Below are 17,269 nucleotides of genomic sequence, written 5' to 3' on the forward strand. Positions count from 1 at the left end.
CAGCATTAGAAGAACCAGCGCGATAGGTAAGGCTGCAGGGGATTGGGGGGTTTGCATGGGCGGCGGGGGATTGGGGGTGCTTGGCGGGGCGGCTGGGGGGGGGGGCGCCCCCCCTAACGGCAGGGGGGCGCCCAAAACTTAGTTACGCCCAAAACTTAGTTACGCCACTGCGTAGAGGCAGACATTTTCTGCAGCGAAGAATCAATTAATAAATAGCTAGAACCCCGATGGGGACTGCTTAATTGCCTTTCACGCTTCACAAAATGGCTGCCACCACTATTACATTCTCCAACATTCCTAGTATTAACAGAGATATTTCCTGTACATAAAGCATGGGTTTTCAACTCTTAGTCTTCAAGAATATCGCCAACAGATCACATTATTCATGGTCAGGTAAACTAATGTGCTAGGGTAAGTAATTATGATGAAGACAAATGTTTGCTTGGCAATTTTTACTCAAAACGGACAAATTCCCTTGGCGCTCAAAGGGTTATGGTTGGGTTTAGCTACGCATAGCGCCAAAACCCGACCAAACTAATGGGCGCACTGCAAAAGTCCCTTTTGTGCACTCAAACAGGTGACTTTCCGTGGATTTCAGTTGGCCACTACAGATTTGAAAATAGCTCATAGTGTTCAAAGCCAACTGCTAAGTGGTAAATATTGTCTAAAGGAGCCCATACACATTACAATTATTGTACAATATCGCATCTCATCGCATCTCTGTAAAATAGCGTGCCGAGCATAGCGAGGCACCGGGCCCGCTGCGTGGCGAGCGCAGCGAGCCCGCAAGGGGGGGGCGATCCACGTCCCCCCCCTTGTCGGCATTTCGGCTGTCGGGATTCCGGCGTCGGGATTCTGAACGCCGGGATCCCGACCGCCGGGATTCAATACTGAATCCGTATGGGCACCTTGACAATTAAATAATAAACTAAAATACTTAGATATTGGACAGTTAGCATTTAAAATAGATCTCTATATGTATAAATCAATCTCAGGCAGTGGCATAGCGACAAATTTTGCCCCCCCCCCCCCGCAGCAAAATGTTGGCGCCACCCCCCTTCATCCATCCGTGTCAGTCTCCCCCTCCCCCCTCTCTTACCTGTCCGCGTTCCTGGCCGGGTGTCGGGACCGCAGATTTACTTTGCACTCCTAGCCTCCTCCGGGCTCAGAGTCCTTATGACAAAATGTCCCTCAAAAAATGGGCGCCCCCTTACATCAGACCGTTTTGAAGGATGCTAGAGTAGGCCGCTGATGCCCCCTCTAGCATCCTAAATACTGTCTTCTGTAAGGGGGCGGCCATTTTTTTGGGGACATTTTGTCATAAGTAACTAGGAGGAGGCTAGGAGCGCAGTGAAGCAGAAAAAGTAGGTCCCGGCTCCCGGCCACGAATGCGGCATAGCTCCTGCAGACCCCGGCGCCCACATCACTCAGCGCCTACCCGCCACCGCGGGGTTTGCCACACGGTGGCTACGCCACTGATCTCAGGCTTGGGACTCAGTGTGGCATCACACAAACATTTTTATTCATCATAATAATCTGTAACGTTACCTTATACAGGAAATATACTTTTTTATTTTATATAACAAATGTGAGCGACGCTGGCATTTTTAGCAGATATTCTGCACATTTCTCACAGAGATATTGCCACTCAATGGGTTAAATATCATTAGAGACAAATATTAACACTGCATATACAAAGAATATACCTCCTCCATGTATTATTTACAAGCGGGGGTTGGACACAAGAGAAACTTAAATGAAAGTAATGACCCCCAATAACTAATAGCTAGCGGATAGTACAAAGCCCACTCATCTGGGGCTAATGGACAATCATATGCACAGAGTGCTTTCACTTGTGGCTAGAATACAGTATAGTCAGATATATATATATATATATATATATATATATATATATATATATATATATATATATATATATATATATATATATATATATATACATACATATATACACTCAGACTCAACTCTAATTAAGTCTCTGGGTGAGATGTACGAAGCCTTAAAAAGTGATAAAATGGAGAGTAATAAACCTCCAACCAATCAGCTCCTACCTGTCATTTCTCAAACAGCCTGTGAAATGACAGGTAGGAGCTGATTGGCTGGTTGTTTATCACTTTCCATGTTATCACTTTTCAATCTTAGTACATCTGTCCCCTGGCTATAAACATGACCTGCGTAGCTCCTCTTCCCTGTCTGGTGTGTCGCCCTCTACGGTGGTGCTTCTTGCACATCTGATCTGTATATCAGTGCTGAAATACAGACCACACTGTGCTAGCACTACTACAGCAGAGTGCTAGGATGAACACTATTACACATTTACTTATGTTATTGTCTATTTAAACTGTTGGTTTGTCGTTACCTCAGTAATGCATTAATAACCATTCCATTTTACTATATTATACAATGGGCATGTGATCTTAGGAGCACTTGGCCTCGCTTTGGACATGGTATCCCCATGGTTATTTGAGGACATATGTACAGATTTAACAATTGTATGATGTACAAATGTGTACAGAATCTGTAACTAGTAAAGGGGCCTCAACACGTGACGATGTTGCAGAGCGATCTGACCGATGGATAGATTGCTCAGCAAACAGCGCTGCACAGCATGTGCACACGGTCGACATGCCGTGCGATGCAAGTCCGCACGGGACTCGCATCGCACGGCATGAAGGAGAGAAGAGAGGACAGTACCGATACCTGTCACCGTTACAGGTGCCGGGCAGGGGCACAGATGTCAGGGTGCTGCGACACCCGGAGCTGCGGCACAGCAACAGCTTCCCCCCCCGCCGCCCCCCCCATGCATACATCAGAGGCCACACACCCCACCCTCCTCTATACGGCGGACTTCCGGGTCACTGCGCATCAGTCCTGCAGCCCCAGGAGAAGCCCCTCTGGCCGCCGGAGCTATGTGAGTATTAGGCACAAAGACTATATAGTGCAGATCTGCACTATATAGTCTTGCCTGCCCTCACTTTGTCGCTGCCAATTTGCGCTCACACGGGAGCACGCATCGGCAGCACATCGGGCTCGCAAGCCCTAAAAAGTACACAATCGGCATGCAATATGGCTTCCAATGTTCACTATATCGGCAACATCGGAAGCCATATCGCACCGTGTGTACACACCATAAGTCAGATCGCTTAGAAAATGACAAAATCGCTATGTGTATAGGCCCCATAGCGCACACACACACACACACACAATAAAGAATATCCCCATCTTTCGTGGTCGGAAAATAGGTTTTAATGGTTCCCCCAGGCGCTTTGTTTATGCTTGCGGAACAGAAAGCCTGTTATTCCCTAAACACACACAGGAAAACTAATAACGCATTATTATTGGACTTTATTATAATCATTATTTTTGGAACAAAAGTGATTTTATTGCACATAAAAAGTATTATTGTAAAAATAATTACAGTCACCCAGCCGGAACACCAGGCTGGTAATGGTAAATATGAATCTTAATAATTCCACAGCATAAATCACATATTATATTGGGGTATTTTCTAAGGCGTCATAAAACAGAGACAGTTATGATAAATCTAAGTGACACATAATAAAAGAAACAGATTTCATGCTGCCAGCAACATTCTGCGCAGGGTGGTTTAAAACCTACATAAAACGCACGTCCTTTGGTGAGAATTTAATGTGCGCGTGTTGCCCCGACAGGACCTCTCTTCACAGGACCATCAAAAGTTTATTTTTCAAATATGTAAAAAGTAAAACACAATGTATCTCTACTGTAACAGCAGTTTTCATTTACGCAACAATACAGTAGCAGACTCTTAAACCGTCTAGCCCCAATGAGGGGCGTGGACAGATCTTTGTGGACATCAAAGCAACATTTTAAAGAAGCGCCATTCCCCTTCTCGAGAGCCGCCTAGCAGTGCGCTAGATAATTTATGCCCGATTGTAGTGTCCAACTTCACTTTATGACCTATAGTAATGCCCCAGTTACTGTTACGCCCCAGTAATAGCACCTTATTTTCCATTATACCACATAGGGGTGTAATCAATGTTTTCTGCGAGCTGTGACAGCGAGGAGGGCTGCCTGCTTGCTGTCACAGCTCGCAGGGTCAGTATTGAACGGATCCCCTGCCACACGCCGTTTCTCCCCTCACTGGGTTTTTGGAGCGAGGGGGAAATGGTGTATGCAGCTGCTAAAACCGCGAGGCTCGTGACTAAATGCAGTGGCTCCCTGCACTAGCCCCGAGCCTCGCTGTTTGGGGGAATTTCCCCGGCGGGTTGAATTGGGTGAGCAGCCGGCGCAGGGTTAAAACAGCGAGGATCGCTTGTTTTGGTGATCCCCGCCGTTTAACCGCCTCACGACCGCATTCAATACACCCCATAGTGCCCGAGTTCATATTATGGGGTAGATGTACTAAAGGTGCCCACAGACGCTACAATTGTACTGTGCTATGCGTTTTTGACTGTACAATGGTTCTATACAATTTTTCTTCCAGCTTGCTATGAGATGTGCACTTGGATGCATGTGATGAACCCATGTTTGTAATGGTAATTTCAGATGTAGTCTAAAAAGTACGTGCAGCACGTACTTTTTTAGACATACAATATCGGGCTCCCGGGAACGCGCATCGCATCGCACAAGCCCATAAACACCACCCAATAATTGTACATAAGATGCAATTTGTGCTTAAAAAGTACAAAACGCATTCGATAATTGATGCGTCTGTGGGCACCTTAAGCCTTGGACAGGGAGAGATAAACTACCAATCATCTGTTATTTTTTTAAACAGAGCTTATAACATAGCAGTTAGGAACTTATTGGTTAGTACTTTATCTCTCTCCACGTTATTACCCAAGGCTTAGTAAATCTGCCCCTTTGTCCCTCTAAAGTGCCCCCACTTAATATGCCACATTATATTGCTACACAATGACCACAGTGAAAATGATGTCACACAGGGCCTTATTCTAGTTCACTCTCTGACAAAATCCTTCTTAGATGGACAAAACCACGTGCACTGCAGGTGGGGCAGATGTAACTTGTGCAGAGAGAATTAGATTTGGGTGGGGTTTTAGTTCTAAGTGAGATCTATATTGCAGTGTAAAAATAAAGCAGCCAGTATTTACCCTGCACAGAAACAAAATAACTCACCCGAATCTAATTCTCTCTGCACATTTTACATCTACCCCCCTGCAGTGCACATGGTTTTGTCCATCTAAGAAGGATTTTGTCAGAAAGAGTGAACTAGAATAAGGCCCACAGTGCTTAGCGGACATTTCTGGGAACCAGGTAGATCTGGGTGCGGTTGCGTAAGGCCGCAGAGGTGGGCCTCATAAGACTCTTGGTCCCATAGCAATGGCACCCCCTGCCCCCACTTTAACTGCACCAAAGATCCAAATTTAAAACCCCGTTGTTCTAATGAGTGTACCAGCTGAATGCACATCCTATCTGGTGACAGAATAAAACATTGTGATTGGTCTTCTCCAGTAGGGGTGTAGTCACAGCAAATGCCAGGTGTTGGGTGGTATGGATAGACCTTGTTTGTACATCAGTTCTCATAAATGTTCTTCATTGCAGTAAATGATCATGCTCACATTCCGCATCATCCCTAGCAACATCCTTAGCAAATTACAAATGGCAACGGGATCGTCCCAGCTACTCACCTAAACACCGGTATGGAACCACAATGTGAGTGTGGCTCTTGCATTGCTTACGCCCTCGCTTGCACCAGTTCTGGATGGTGACGGGCTGGTTGGCTTCCACCACGTTGGTTATCTGTAATTCTGGGTAGACCTGGAAGAGAAATGATGCAAAGACATTCAGAAAAGTAGATATCATTTCAGAACTTTCAGCTCTGTTGAAAAACAGACATAAGGCCTTATTCAGATCTGAGCTCAGTACAAATTTGTTTGGAAAATGGGCAAAACCATGTGCACTGCAGGTGGGGCAGATGTAACCTGTGCAAAGAGAGTTAAATTTGGGTGGGGTGTGCTGAAACTGAAATCTAAATTGCAGGGTAAAAATTAATTAATGCAGCCAGTATTTACCCTGCACAGAAACAAAATAACTCGCACAAATCTATCTCTGCACGTTACATCTGCCCCACCTGCAGTGCACATGGTTTTGCCCATTTTCCAAACGAATTTGTACTGAGCTCAGATCTGAATAAGGCCCATACTGTAGAACAGGGGTGGGCAATATGTGGCCCTCCAGCTGTTGATGAACTACACATCCCAGCATGCCTTGCCTTAGTTTAACTATTTGGCCATGCTGAAACTGATGTAAGGCATGCTGGAATATGTAGTTCATCAACATCTGGAGACACTTTGATATTATTCGAAGGATAACTGATGAAACAGGACAAACCCACTTAAAGCTCTTGTTCAAACCAAGATGGTTTGACTGGATAGTGAGCGCATTGGGGCAGATGTATTAAGCCTGGAGAAGAGATAAACTGGAGAAAAATGGGAAGGAGATAACGCACCAGCCAATCAACTCCCAACTGTCATATTTAAAACTCATCTGATTGGCTGTTGCGTTATCTCCTTCCACTTTATCGCTTAGCCAGGCTTAATACATCTGCCCCAGTGTGTGTCGAAGAACAGTTAATGACACACATGGACAGACAGAGGAAGGGATTGGAGCTTGTCATCAAGCAGAAGTAGTGTCTCCAGCAGCTGAGGCCAATCCGGCGTGCAAGTAGCAGCAGCGATGCCCCCTCCAACCACATACAAATTAGGTTACCTTGCAAAACATGTAGATTGTTTCACCGGCACCTTGTGTCACTTCAAAAATGGCTGCTCTGCTGCCGAATTCAGCACAAGTGAATTTTAAGACCTTTATTTTATAGTCATCTATAGTTGGAACATTTGAATCAAAGTGGAGAGTACAAGACAGTAAACGGCTACCAGAATCACCCTTCCCTGCAAGATCGAAAATTCATCAGCGTATTCCAAAAAAAAGTTTAGCAGCTGTAAAATGTATTGGCATGGCTAGTGTTAAAAACTGAACAGGGAACACGAACACACTTCTCAAGTACACCGTATGCAGTTTCATTTCCTATTTCGAATTTCCCATACCCCATATTTCGGTGTTTTTGATAAAACAGCACTCTATACGTGACACGATGTGATGCTTTCCCTGGGGAACCAACAGCCAATCATGTAGGGCCAAGGGGAGAGCAAGACGGGAACACCCATTAACACAGCTCACCCCAGCAGCATTTCATGGCCGGTGTAATACAACAGGCTAGCTGTCAACCATTCAAAGCTTTAAAACTGATAACATGGAGAGTTACAAACAACCAACCAATCAGCTCCTGTCTGACCTTTTTCAAACACAGTCTGTGGCATGGCAGGTAGGAGCTGATTGGCTGGCTGTTTATCACTCTCCATTTTATCACTTTTGAAGCTTAGTGCATCTGTCCCAAAATCATTTCCAGAGACACTTTGCTTCCAGTCGAGGCAATACTGTCTTTGTGCTATACACATTCATTCAAACATAATTAAAGAGACTGCCGAAAACGGGGTGCACTTCAGGAAGCGGGGATGGACTCGGACATGAATGATAAAGCTCTGCACAATTCGTGCAGAATGCTGTGAAGAGGGTGGAGCTAATATGACATTATTCCTGTTATTTTAGCCCCGCATACACAAGACTGCCAGTGTCTCTCCATGCTGTCCGAATCACTAGGCAGGATGCAGGGAACCGGTCTGCTCTTCTGTGAGTACCAATGATGGTTGCGCAATCACCTCAGCCATTATAATACCATACCCTCCAACATGACCCATTCCATTAGGCACAAAATGCTCTGTTCCTGGACTTTCCTGCCAGTGGCAGTTACAGAGGTGGGGCTCCAGCACAGTCCAAAATTCAAAATGGGGGGTGGGTGTCACATCAACTGTCAGTGAGTCCAAGACAGTGTTGTTTAGGGTGGCAGTTGGTGTGACTCCCCTTTTTGAATAATGGACTGTGCTGCAGGCTCACATCTGTAACTGACACTGACAGGGAAGACCAGGAACAGAGCATTTTGTACCTAATGGAATGGGTCACGTTTTAGGGTATGTAATACACACAAACAACAATAGTTACCAGTTTCACTGCATTAGTGCCATGTAGGCTAACTCTGAGGGGAAGTGCCTGAGCTGGTAGATAAACATCAAGTGCCTGGCATAAAAGCCTCAACAATTAGGAAAATAAGGGTAAAAACAGCAATCCTCTGACACAATGCAGCGAAAGAGAGAGACATGCCAGCGGAGACTGCTCTCTGACAGTGAGCAATGTAGTCATTATAGTTGAGTTTGTGAGAGCATACTTAGTAATTCGGCTGGTGAATAACATTACACTTTTATAATGGCTCCGACTAGAATGATTTCCTCAGGACGTGCAGCTGCGCAATAATAAACACTGCAGCAATAATGATAACTGGAGCTTTGCATTACATCAAAACCACCCACAACTTCTTATGAAACCTCTTGTGGGCTTCCAGCGACAGTTACAAATGATTGCATGAGTTGTCTTCTGGGACTCACGGGGAATAGGAGAATGTAAATTGCGATTCATTTTATTTTACCCATTTCTTCTTTGTCAAATTTGCCTTCCGCCAACTACAACTCTATTCTCCCTGCTAAAAAAATGATACAGAGGGGAGAAGAGTTAAAGCGGGATTCCTCTGAGATTTCCTGACAATGACTGGAAATGTAAGTAATGCCATTATATGCAAAACTGAATTTGCATTAGGACAATAAGAGAAAAGTGGAATAAGTAATACAATTCCCAGCGCCTGACTGGTGGCCCTTTCCTGTATTCCTACTGCGGCACGAGTCACATAGTATTATAAATATTGCAGCTTTGTAAAAGCAGAAGATAAAGATATTAGGCCCTGCTTGAGATTTAAGTAGTGGCGGTGAAGGGTTGCTATGTGTTGGGCGAAGAAATTTTCATATCTCTCTTTTCCGCCCTCTGCTGGATACAGTAAGGTAGGGTGGTTTTCAGAGAATGCCTGTGGAGAGTGGGGGAGTGTGGGGATAGGCACATCTCTAAGAGGCAGTACAATTTGAATCTACCATTTGTGGAATGTTTGGGACCAGAAGCATTTTGAATTATTTGCATACCGTAATGGAGAGATCTTGAGGAAGGGACTCAAGTGTGAAAATGAAATGCTTTAAGTTTCATGCACACCTTACACACACAGCCTGGAGGCAAATGTATACAATATTTGTAATAATTTTCAGCATAAAACCAAGCTACGCACATTGAAACATCAGAAATCAAAGATGTCACCCATCACAGTTGAGCTTAAAATATGTTGGGCTTTGGCTATTAGATTTTTGGAGTTCAATTCAATATAACCCCAAGGCAGCCTCCGATCAGCCTGAAAACTGTAGTTAACACGGATATCTGTTTGAGCCAATGGAGGAATAAACCCGAAATGCGCTTTAAATGTCCTGATCGCAGGTGCCGCAAACCTGTAAACTCAGCGGTTCCTGACCTTTTTTGAATCACAACACCCTAGAGCAGGGGTGGCCAAACCTGTCCTCAAGATCTACCAACAGTTTATGTTTTTCAGGCAACCTGTGGATCTATAGTAGGAATGAATGCAGCAGGATTGAAAATGTGACAGTTAGTAATGACTGCAGCTGTGCACCAGCTAGGTGATCTGGGAAATGTGGACTGTTGGTAGATCTCGTGGACCGGTTCGGCCACCCCTGCCCTAGAGTAAAATTTCACGGCACCTCTAGGCCACAAAAATAAAAAAAATTTGAATTAAGTAAATTGTGGTTATGTTGCCAGGGACAAGATCTGTTTCTGTTTGTCCACATAGTTTAAAAAAGGTGGCCCATACACTACTCCCAGAAGACACAGCAGTGTATGGCCACCCGATCCCACTTAAGTTGCCCCGTGACCTTCCAAGGTGGCAGGATTGCATGCAACCCCATTCCACACCACTGGAAAGGGGTCAGAGTTGGAGGTCCAACCTCCTAGTCTGATCTGATGCACACGGAACCACGCATCTGATTAGATGCAATGTCAAACACATGCGATTAGGGACGATTTCATGCAATTTCTTGGCCCGCAAGCACACCATTTGGAAACCGCTGTGTTAACCCGGATTCTATGGGTTAACATGTAGTGTGTGGTACTTTATCGCGCCAGGAAAAGGGGCTGTAATTGAATAGCCCCAGACGTTAAAGTTCAAGGCTACCACTTTTATCCCAGATGCAGTAAATCACTGCAAGCAATTGAATGCTCTCACATCAGCGGTGGGGGGAAAAAAGCAGTATTGCTAGCAGAAAATAAGACAGCTCTGTCGTCTTATCAGCAATTTCATAATATGAGTCTTAAATTGCCAAGAAAGGAAACCCGAGACTATTTTTTTCTTTTGCAACAAAAACGCATGAAAGTAATCTTACAATGCCACCTTAGATAGGTGTTCTTTCAAAAGATGGCATAAATGTTGTAAAAGTGGAAAATTATTATATTATAATTAGGCTGCCATTAGCTGTGACAATTCCAAAACTGCTAGAGGAGTCTCAATTATACTGACACTCACTGGGGAGAGATTTTCTTCCAACAGAACAGTATGTAAGTACAACTTAAACGGTCTTCCATTAGACAACGGGATTTGATTTGAAGGTGTGCATATGGAAACACAACGCTTTTGGCTACGATTTATGAAAAAATAAAATAAAAAAAAAAGTAAAACGATATACAAAATGAATTTTTATCCCATATGGGATGCGTATGACATTAAGCAATACATACAGAGCGGAAAATGTCAGCTCCACAAGTGGAACCTTTATTACTTCAGGATTGCCAATTCATCTAAGGCTATATTACAGAACGGTATAAATGTATGACTGTAAAGTAAATAATAAAAATATTTTGGATTTGTACAGCATAAACTTTTGGAGAAAAAAAAGTGGAGAGAAAGTATCAACCAGCTCTTAATTGTAATTTTTCAAACACAGTGTACAATGCCAGTTGGGAGCTAATTGGCTTGTACATCATCTCAGTCCACTCCATTTGTACCCAAGCGTCAATGCTTTGACTAGCTAAGATAAAATATTCTAGTGACTTCATAATGTGATGGAAGACATATAAAAGACCACAGAATAAGGGTAATGTGTGGCAAAATACCACAGAGTACCTGAAAAAAATAATTAAAAACAGTTTTCCCGCCATTTCTACCACAATGCAGCTAAACATCACTGCCCCCCCCCCCTCCCACACACACACTATTGGTGCCCCATGGTCTTTGGGGTGTTTTAGAGGTGTAAACATCTCAACCGTATCGCTAATTGTGACTGAGTAGGTGTAACTATGCAAATAACGAGGTATCTGCAAGCAGCACTAATTGGCCATGGAGGTGTCCATTCGGGTGCTATGAAGAGGAAAGCCAAGATACTGGCGCCTTTAGGTGGATCTCCTGAACCAGGGACAGTTCTGTTACAAATGAGCGCTAATGGTGGCATTTATTTTCCACAGCAGATTTACGGGACTGTACCGGTTGCATAGATGCAGCCAATATTGAATACAAAAGGACGTCCATATTGATTTACAAACACAGAAATTGTGGCATCTTTACATGCAACGCTGAATCAGAACTTTAGCATTTTAAGCGGCTAAGAAACAGTCAATATCCAGGCAGCATCTGTTGAGAGAGAAAGTGACAAGGGTTTTCAAGTGTGGTCTGGAATGCTCTCAACCCAAACATTAATATTTACACTCATTCAAGTGTTGAATGGAAGCATAAAGAGGTTATGTAGGTTCAGTGGAAGATTACTAAAAAGGATAGCAGCGTTCAGCAGCCCTTTTAGAATGACGATTGATCAGTTTTCTCTATGCGTTATGGTACTGTATGGGCCAGCCCAAAACACAGACATTGGTGGGGACCGCTGTACCTCATTATAACAGACAAAAGCAATTCACACTGCAGCCAGCTTCTGCGTGAGGACATGGACACACACTTTGCAAGCTCCAGACAGACAAAAAAGCCTGAGCAATCAATCTCTGCAGAGACTAAATAAATCCTCGCACATAGCGGCTTGCTTGATGCAAGTAACTTTCAAGCGACCATATATCACTAAATCTGACACCATGAAGAATGACAAGCCTCGGATTGAGGTACAAATTGCTTTTTAGCAATACTTAAAAAGATGTCTTTTCCTACATCTGTCAGACTGACATACAGAAAGACACTACGGTACCATCACTCGTCTAGTCTAAACCAGAGATAGCAGATGGCCATGAATGCGATCAGAGGCAGCCTCCCTCACTAGGATTCTTCTTATCTAGTCATACATCTGTCACAAAGTGAGACTTCTTCAGCGTGAAGATGAAGCACTCAATGTCAGTTGCTAAAAGCGGATACATGGCCCTTTGGAGGAGTGTGAGCTCCATTACACGATAGTTCAACAGAATAATTACAGTTTAGAAGGAAAAATAAACCTGATGGGTTTTACATTCTTTTACCTCAAGAGTGGTAGGTCCAGAGGTGGGGCTGCAGGGCGGCCCAAAGTTCAACTAGGGAGAACAGCAAACCTGATAGTGGGTCCTGGACGGCGATGTTTGACAGCGTTCGGAGGTGGCAGTTTGAATTGTAGACTGTGCTGGACTTTTGGACAGAGGAGAACCAACAGTTCTCTACCATCAATGGTGATCCCTAGTCCTTGCAGCTGTGACTGAACCATTGTTGTGGGCACTTGGAAAAGCCAGAAGGAACAGCAAATGTTATGCTCTCTGTAGACTTTGACAGCCTCTAAATTTTCCTCAAACATAGCTGCCTTCATTAAGGCCAAAAATTATATTGTGTTAACATCATATGCCGATCTCTATGGCTACCCCCGAGCAGGTCTTGTAGAGCTGGTCCCTAAAGCCCTGGATTTCCTTAGTTTGGTAGATTTTGACTTAAAAGGAAATACCTGGTTATAAAGCATTTAAAATGTTTTACAATGTCAAGAAGGGTGCAGAACCAACAAGGAAGTCCTCTCACCACTTGGCATGAAGTTCCAAAACCCGTGGGTCTATACTTTTAATAATGGGCCTGTTTGTAGGACTATTTTACTGTCCTGAAACATATTTTAGCCTCCCTGGATAAGACCTTTGTGACATCAGTGGTTACAAATTATCTTTCCAACTTTCCCCCAAGAAGGTGCCATCTAACGCACATCTGTATAAAGCAGACACAAACTTTGTGATATTGAAAACCTTTAAAAATTTCTCCTACCATAAACTACTGACTGCTATGGATTTTACCCATTGCTCAGCGGCCGGGTAACTTGCTGCCAAAAACAAGGTTCCTACAAATTAATGTGAATGCGTAAACACGCTGCTGCTGTGCCTCGTGATTGGTGTAGACTCATTCCAACTGGTCATCCATCATGGGCCAGTCCCATCGAGGTAGCTGGTGGAGGGCTGAGCTTGGAGACACTGGACTCGATCCAGGACAGCCAGAGAACGGAATAATGTTTTGCGCTATACAGTTGAGGACTAGGGGCCCCTGTCACACTCTGCTTCACCCTGTCACCCACTGTTGTGTTGCATATTGTGAACTTGGGTTTGAGTGGAGAAGGAGGGCCCAAAATATATTTTTGCATCTGGGCTCACCACAAGTTCCCCCACTGACAAGTACAGACAATTAACAGTGTCCGTTTGTTTTGTAGATCAGGTGCGTGACCTAAATACAACCCAGGTACTGCATCAGGATTACTGGCATTTGGGCGGGATGTACTAAGTCACTGTGGGTTCTGAGATCAAACAAATCTTTATACACAAAATTGGAATGAACAATATTTCAAATGTAGTCATGCTGGCCTGTTTTTTTTGTAGGTCAAAGCATGTTTTTTTTTTTAAATCTAACAGTATCATTGAACAAACCTACACAATGCATTACTTATTACACAAACCATTATTTTTTTGTCCCATCAAAAAACCAGCTAGTGATCTATTCAGGATATTTCTATTGTATTGCTGGACACATTGCGACACCGCAACCCTTATTACTGTATCCTCCCACATCTATTCTCCATGTCTGATCCCTTTTTACTGGTACTGGATACACTGTAAGCAATGCATTGTTCAGTTGTTAATGTTTTAGACTCGGATATTGCTTCCTATAACAAAACATGACTCATGTTAGGTAAAGCAGCAGCAATCACATGGATTTCTTTTCTTTAAATAGCTCGGACGGTGTAATGGTTAGCAGTGCTGCCTCACAGAACTGAGGTCATGGGTTCCATTCCCACCATGGCCCTAACTGTGCGGAGTTTGTATATTCTCCCCGTGCTTGCGCCCAGTTTCCTCCCACATTCCAAAAATATACGGGTAGGTTAATTGACTCCCAACAAACTAACCCTTTTATGTCTTTGAGCGTGTACATGTGGTAGGGAATATAGATTGTAAGCTCCACTGGGGCAGGAACTGAAAACAAGTATGGGTGCCAGAAACCGGCTATCAACATATCATTGACCATTGAGGATTTGCCACCAATAGTTTTACCATTGATAGCAGACATTCGATGGTTCTCAGAAAAAAAAACGGGGGGGGGGGGGGGGGGGGGGTCAATTACCAGGGTAACTGAAGGGGCGCCTGTATGAGTGGCCTCAACCAGCAGCTGTCAATAAAGGGATTGTCAGTCCCTATAGAAAATGGAAAAGAGAAGGGTAGACTGCGCTTATTGATGACAGAGTGAGGATATTTAAAAGATAATTTTTTAATACTACAATAGCATACTATAATGTAAAAACATAAAATACAATTTACACAGTAAAAGAAGGGGGGGGGGGGGGAGAGGGGTGGAGGGAAATAAAATGCTGCATCCACTGGGGTATTGATATCACCTTTGTATGTCCACAGTTCAATGGGAACCCAATGGTGGTATGATCCTGTAGTGCTTGGCCACAGCGGTGCTCAGTAATAACTTTATCCAGATGTGATATGGGGGTAGCGAGCCTCCCAATTCGGAATGGAAAGTTAGGTCAAGACATCCGCAAGATGACTCTGGGTGGGTATTAGATAGGCAGCTTGCCTTCAGAAGGTGAGTGCCTCACTCCAGGTCAGGTGTGCCGATGGTAATTCGCAGTTGTGGATCTCCAGTTGGTTGTGGGTAGTGGATGGTGATGGTAGGGAGCAGCGTGTTCAGTGGGCAGTTTGGAGCCTGGGCCAACGCGTTTCGCCGCAAGAAGCAGCTTTTTCAAGCTTTTTCGATGGTTCTCCACCAACAATGATTAAGACAGCACCACTCTGCATTGCAAGCGTGGATCTTCATCCCACACTCCAGTGTGCAAATAAGCCCCACTCTCATTTCCAACAGCAGGGATGTCCATTGATGGGTACAAACCAGGCACATGTCACAGTTCATAGTTTGATGCCAGCGATGTTAAGCACCGATGGCCTCACTAGCAAATTAAATTGAAAACAGAGCTCAAACTGGCATTGCAAAGCTTCTCTGCTCAATACATAAAGTGCCATCTGTGCGTGGTCGCCATGTTATTAACATACAGTAACATGAAATTCTATGAAAAGAACCAATCAATAGTATTATAACACTGAATAAGAAATAGAAGCTAGGTATCAAGCGAAACCTCAAAATATACCATAGAGTGATTGCGGTCTTATGCGCATGGAGAAAGAGGTATGCAGAAAGTGTGACCACGCTCCTCCTGTGCATGGATCTTGGTTGCACATGAATACATTCTAGATGTACCTGCTCTGTGTAGCAATTAGTTATATATACTGTACATTAATTTCCATTTATAACACAAACCTTGCATTTAATATTTTAAAAGATCTCAATTTAACTTTACAAAATGAACAAAGATACATTTTAGGAAAATTCTTCTACAGTACGTGCATAAAGCACATTACTGCATTTAATATGGTTGAGTCAAAACATTTAATACAGTCTTGCTGACTTTTCATTTCACCCCTGTAGGAACAAGGCGGTGGAAACCACGAGAGGCGGGATGGAGCGATGTGTGTCATTATGCCCAAATAGCTCAGTCCCTCAAATCCCGGGAACACACAGAGGGAGCGATGACTAAATTCACTGGAAATCACGTGCGTGTTCACTCCCCTCCTGATCGTTTCACAAGGAATAGTGTGGGCTGCTCTTCCAGTAGTCTCCCACATTTTCCAGGACAGTAGGCAAGTATGAATTAATAACGACAGCCGTCTGAAACATTCCACAGAAAATACCTGGCCTTATAAAAAAGGACCCGCAGGAATATTTCCATATAAGAACGGAACACTGTGTTCAAAGGTAGACGTTCTAATCAACAAACTGACATTTGTTTCCAATTAAGCTTTTTAAAAAATTCAGAATAGAACACTATTTTATTTAAACACAGTCTGCGATTCCTTCACACTAACATTTTGTGCGGCTACAGGAAAATAGCCTGTTTTTTTCCCCGCACTTATTATGAATCGCTAAAAGATATTTTGTTTACCGCAAGAGCTGTCAATTATGCATAATCAGCTAATTTTTTTTTGTTCTTCCCCCTAAATAAAACGTTTCTATATTTAACGCCTGTGCTGTCCCAGTTTCCCGACGAGCACCTCACACCGCAGGATCTCTCTGGTGTTCAGAGACAGAACCAAGTCAAGTGATGTAGAATATTTTTAGCTTTTGCAGAACACCAACCGGCTGCCGGTACACAAAACAATCGTCAGCCTTCTTTAATGGTTTAATGTATTTTAAACATGTCAAATTGGCCCAAAGCAGCAGCTCAACAAATACTGTACACCATATACCAGAAAAATAAATATCAGGAAGAAAGCCAGGGGATTAGGCAAGGGCTTACACACCTCCTGGCAAGGCTGCATGGTGCAGATGGGAGGCGTTCCTTAGCCAGCACTCCCAAACACATATTTAATAAATCATTTTAGCTTGCACAGCATTGGCGAGTCATGTTATTATCTAGAATTATTGATCGAAACAGTCTTGTATTGTAATACCCCTTTCACATCGCACTTTTAAAACGGTAAATTGCCGTTTTTTTCCCTTTTTAAAACGTTTAAGCCTGCACTGTGAATGCACCACAGCCGATTTACCGTTTAAAGTTAACTGGCATTTCGAACCGTGTAAAAAGCAGAGTCCTACACGGTTCCTTGCCGTTTTTTGTGCAATGTGAATGTGTACAATGCTATGCATTCACAGTGCAGGCTTAAACGTTTTAAAAAGGGGAAAAAAAAACGGCAATTTACCGTTTTAAAAGTGCGATGTGAAAGGGGTATAAACCGGTATTTAAAACGGTAATCTGCGGCAATGTTAAGGCTCTGA

General features: G+C 43.6%; 1 protein-coding gene across 2 annotated transcripts in view; it reads right to left on the reverse strand.

Moving 5' to 3' along the window:
• APP (amyloid beta precursor protein) overlaps positions 1–17,269 on the reverse strand; it is a 237,925-nt gene that overhangs the window by 124,709 nt on the left and 95,947 nt on the right. For both annotated transcript variants that reach the window (XM_083171856.1, XM_083171857.1), the window contains exon 3: positions 5,652–5,781. In XM_083171856.1, the coding sequence (XP_083027982.1) occupies positions 5,652–5,781 (130 nt within the window). The remainder of the gene's footprint in view (positions 1–5,651; positions 5,782–17,269) is intronic.

Source organism: Crinia signifera, chromosome 2, assembly GCF_055691185.1.
Source record: "Crinia signifera chromosome 2, ASM5569118v1, whole genome shotgun sequence".
NCBI lineage: Eukaryota > Metazoa > Chordata > Amphibia > Anura > Myobatrachidae > Crinia > Crinia signifera.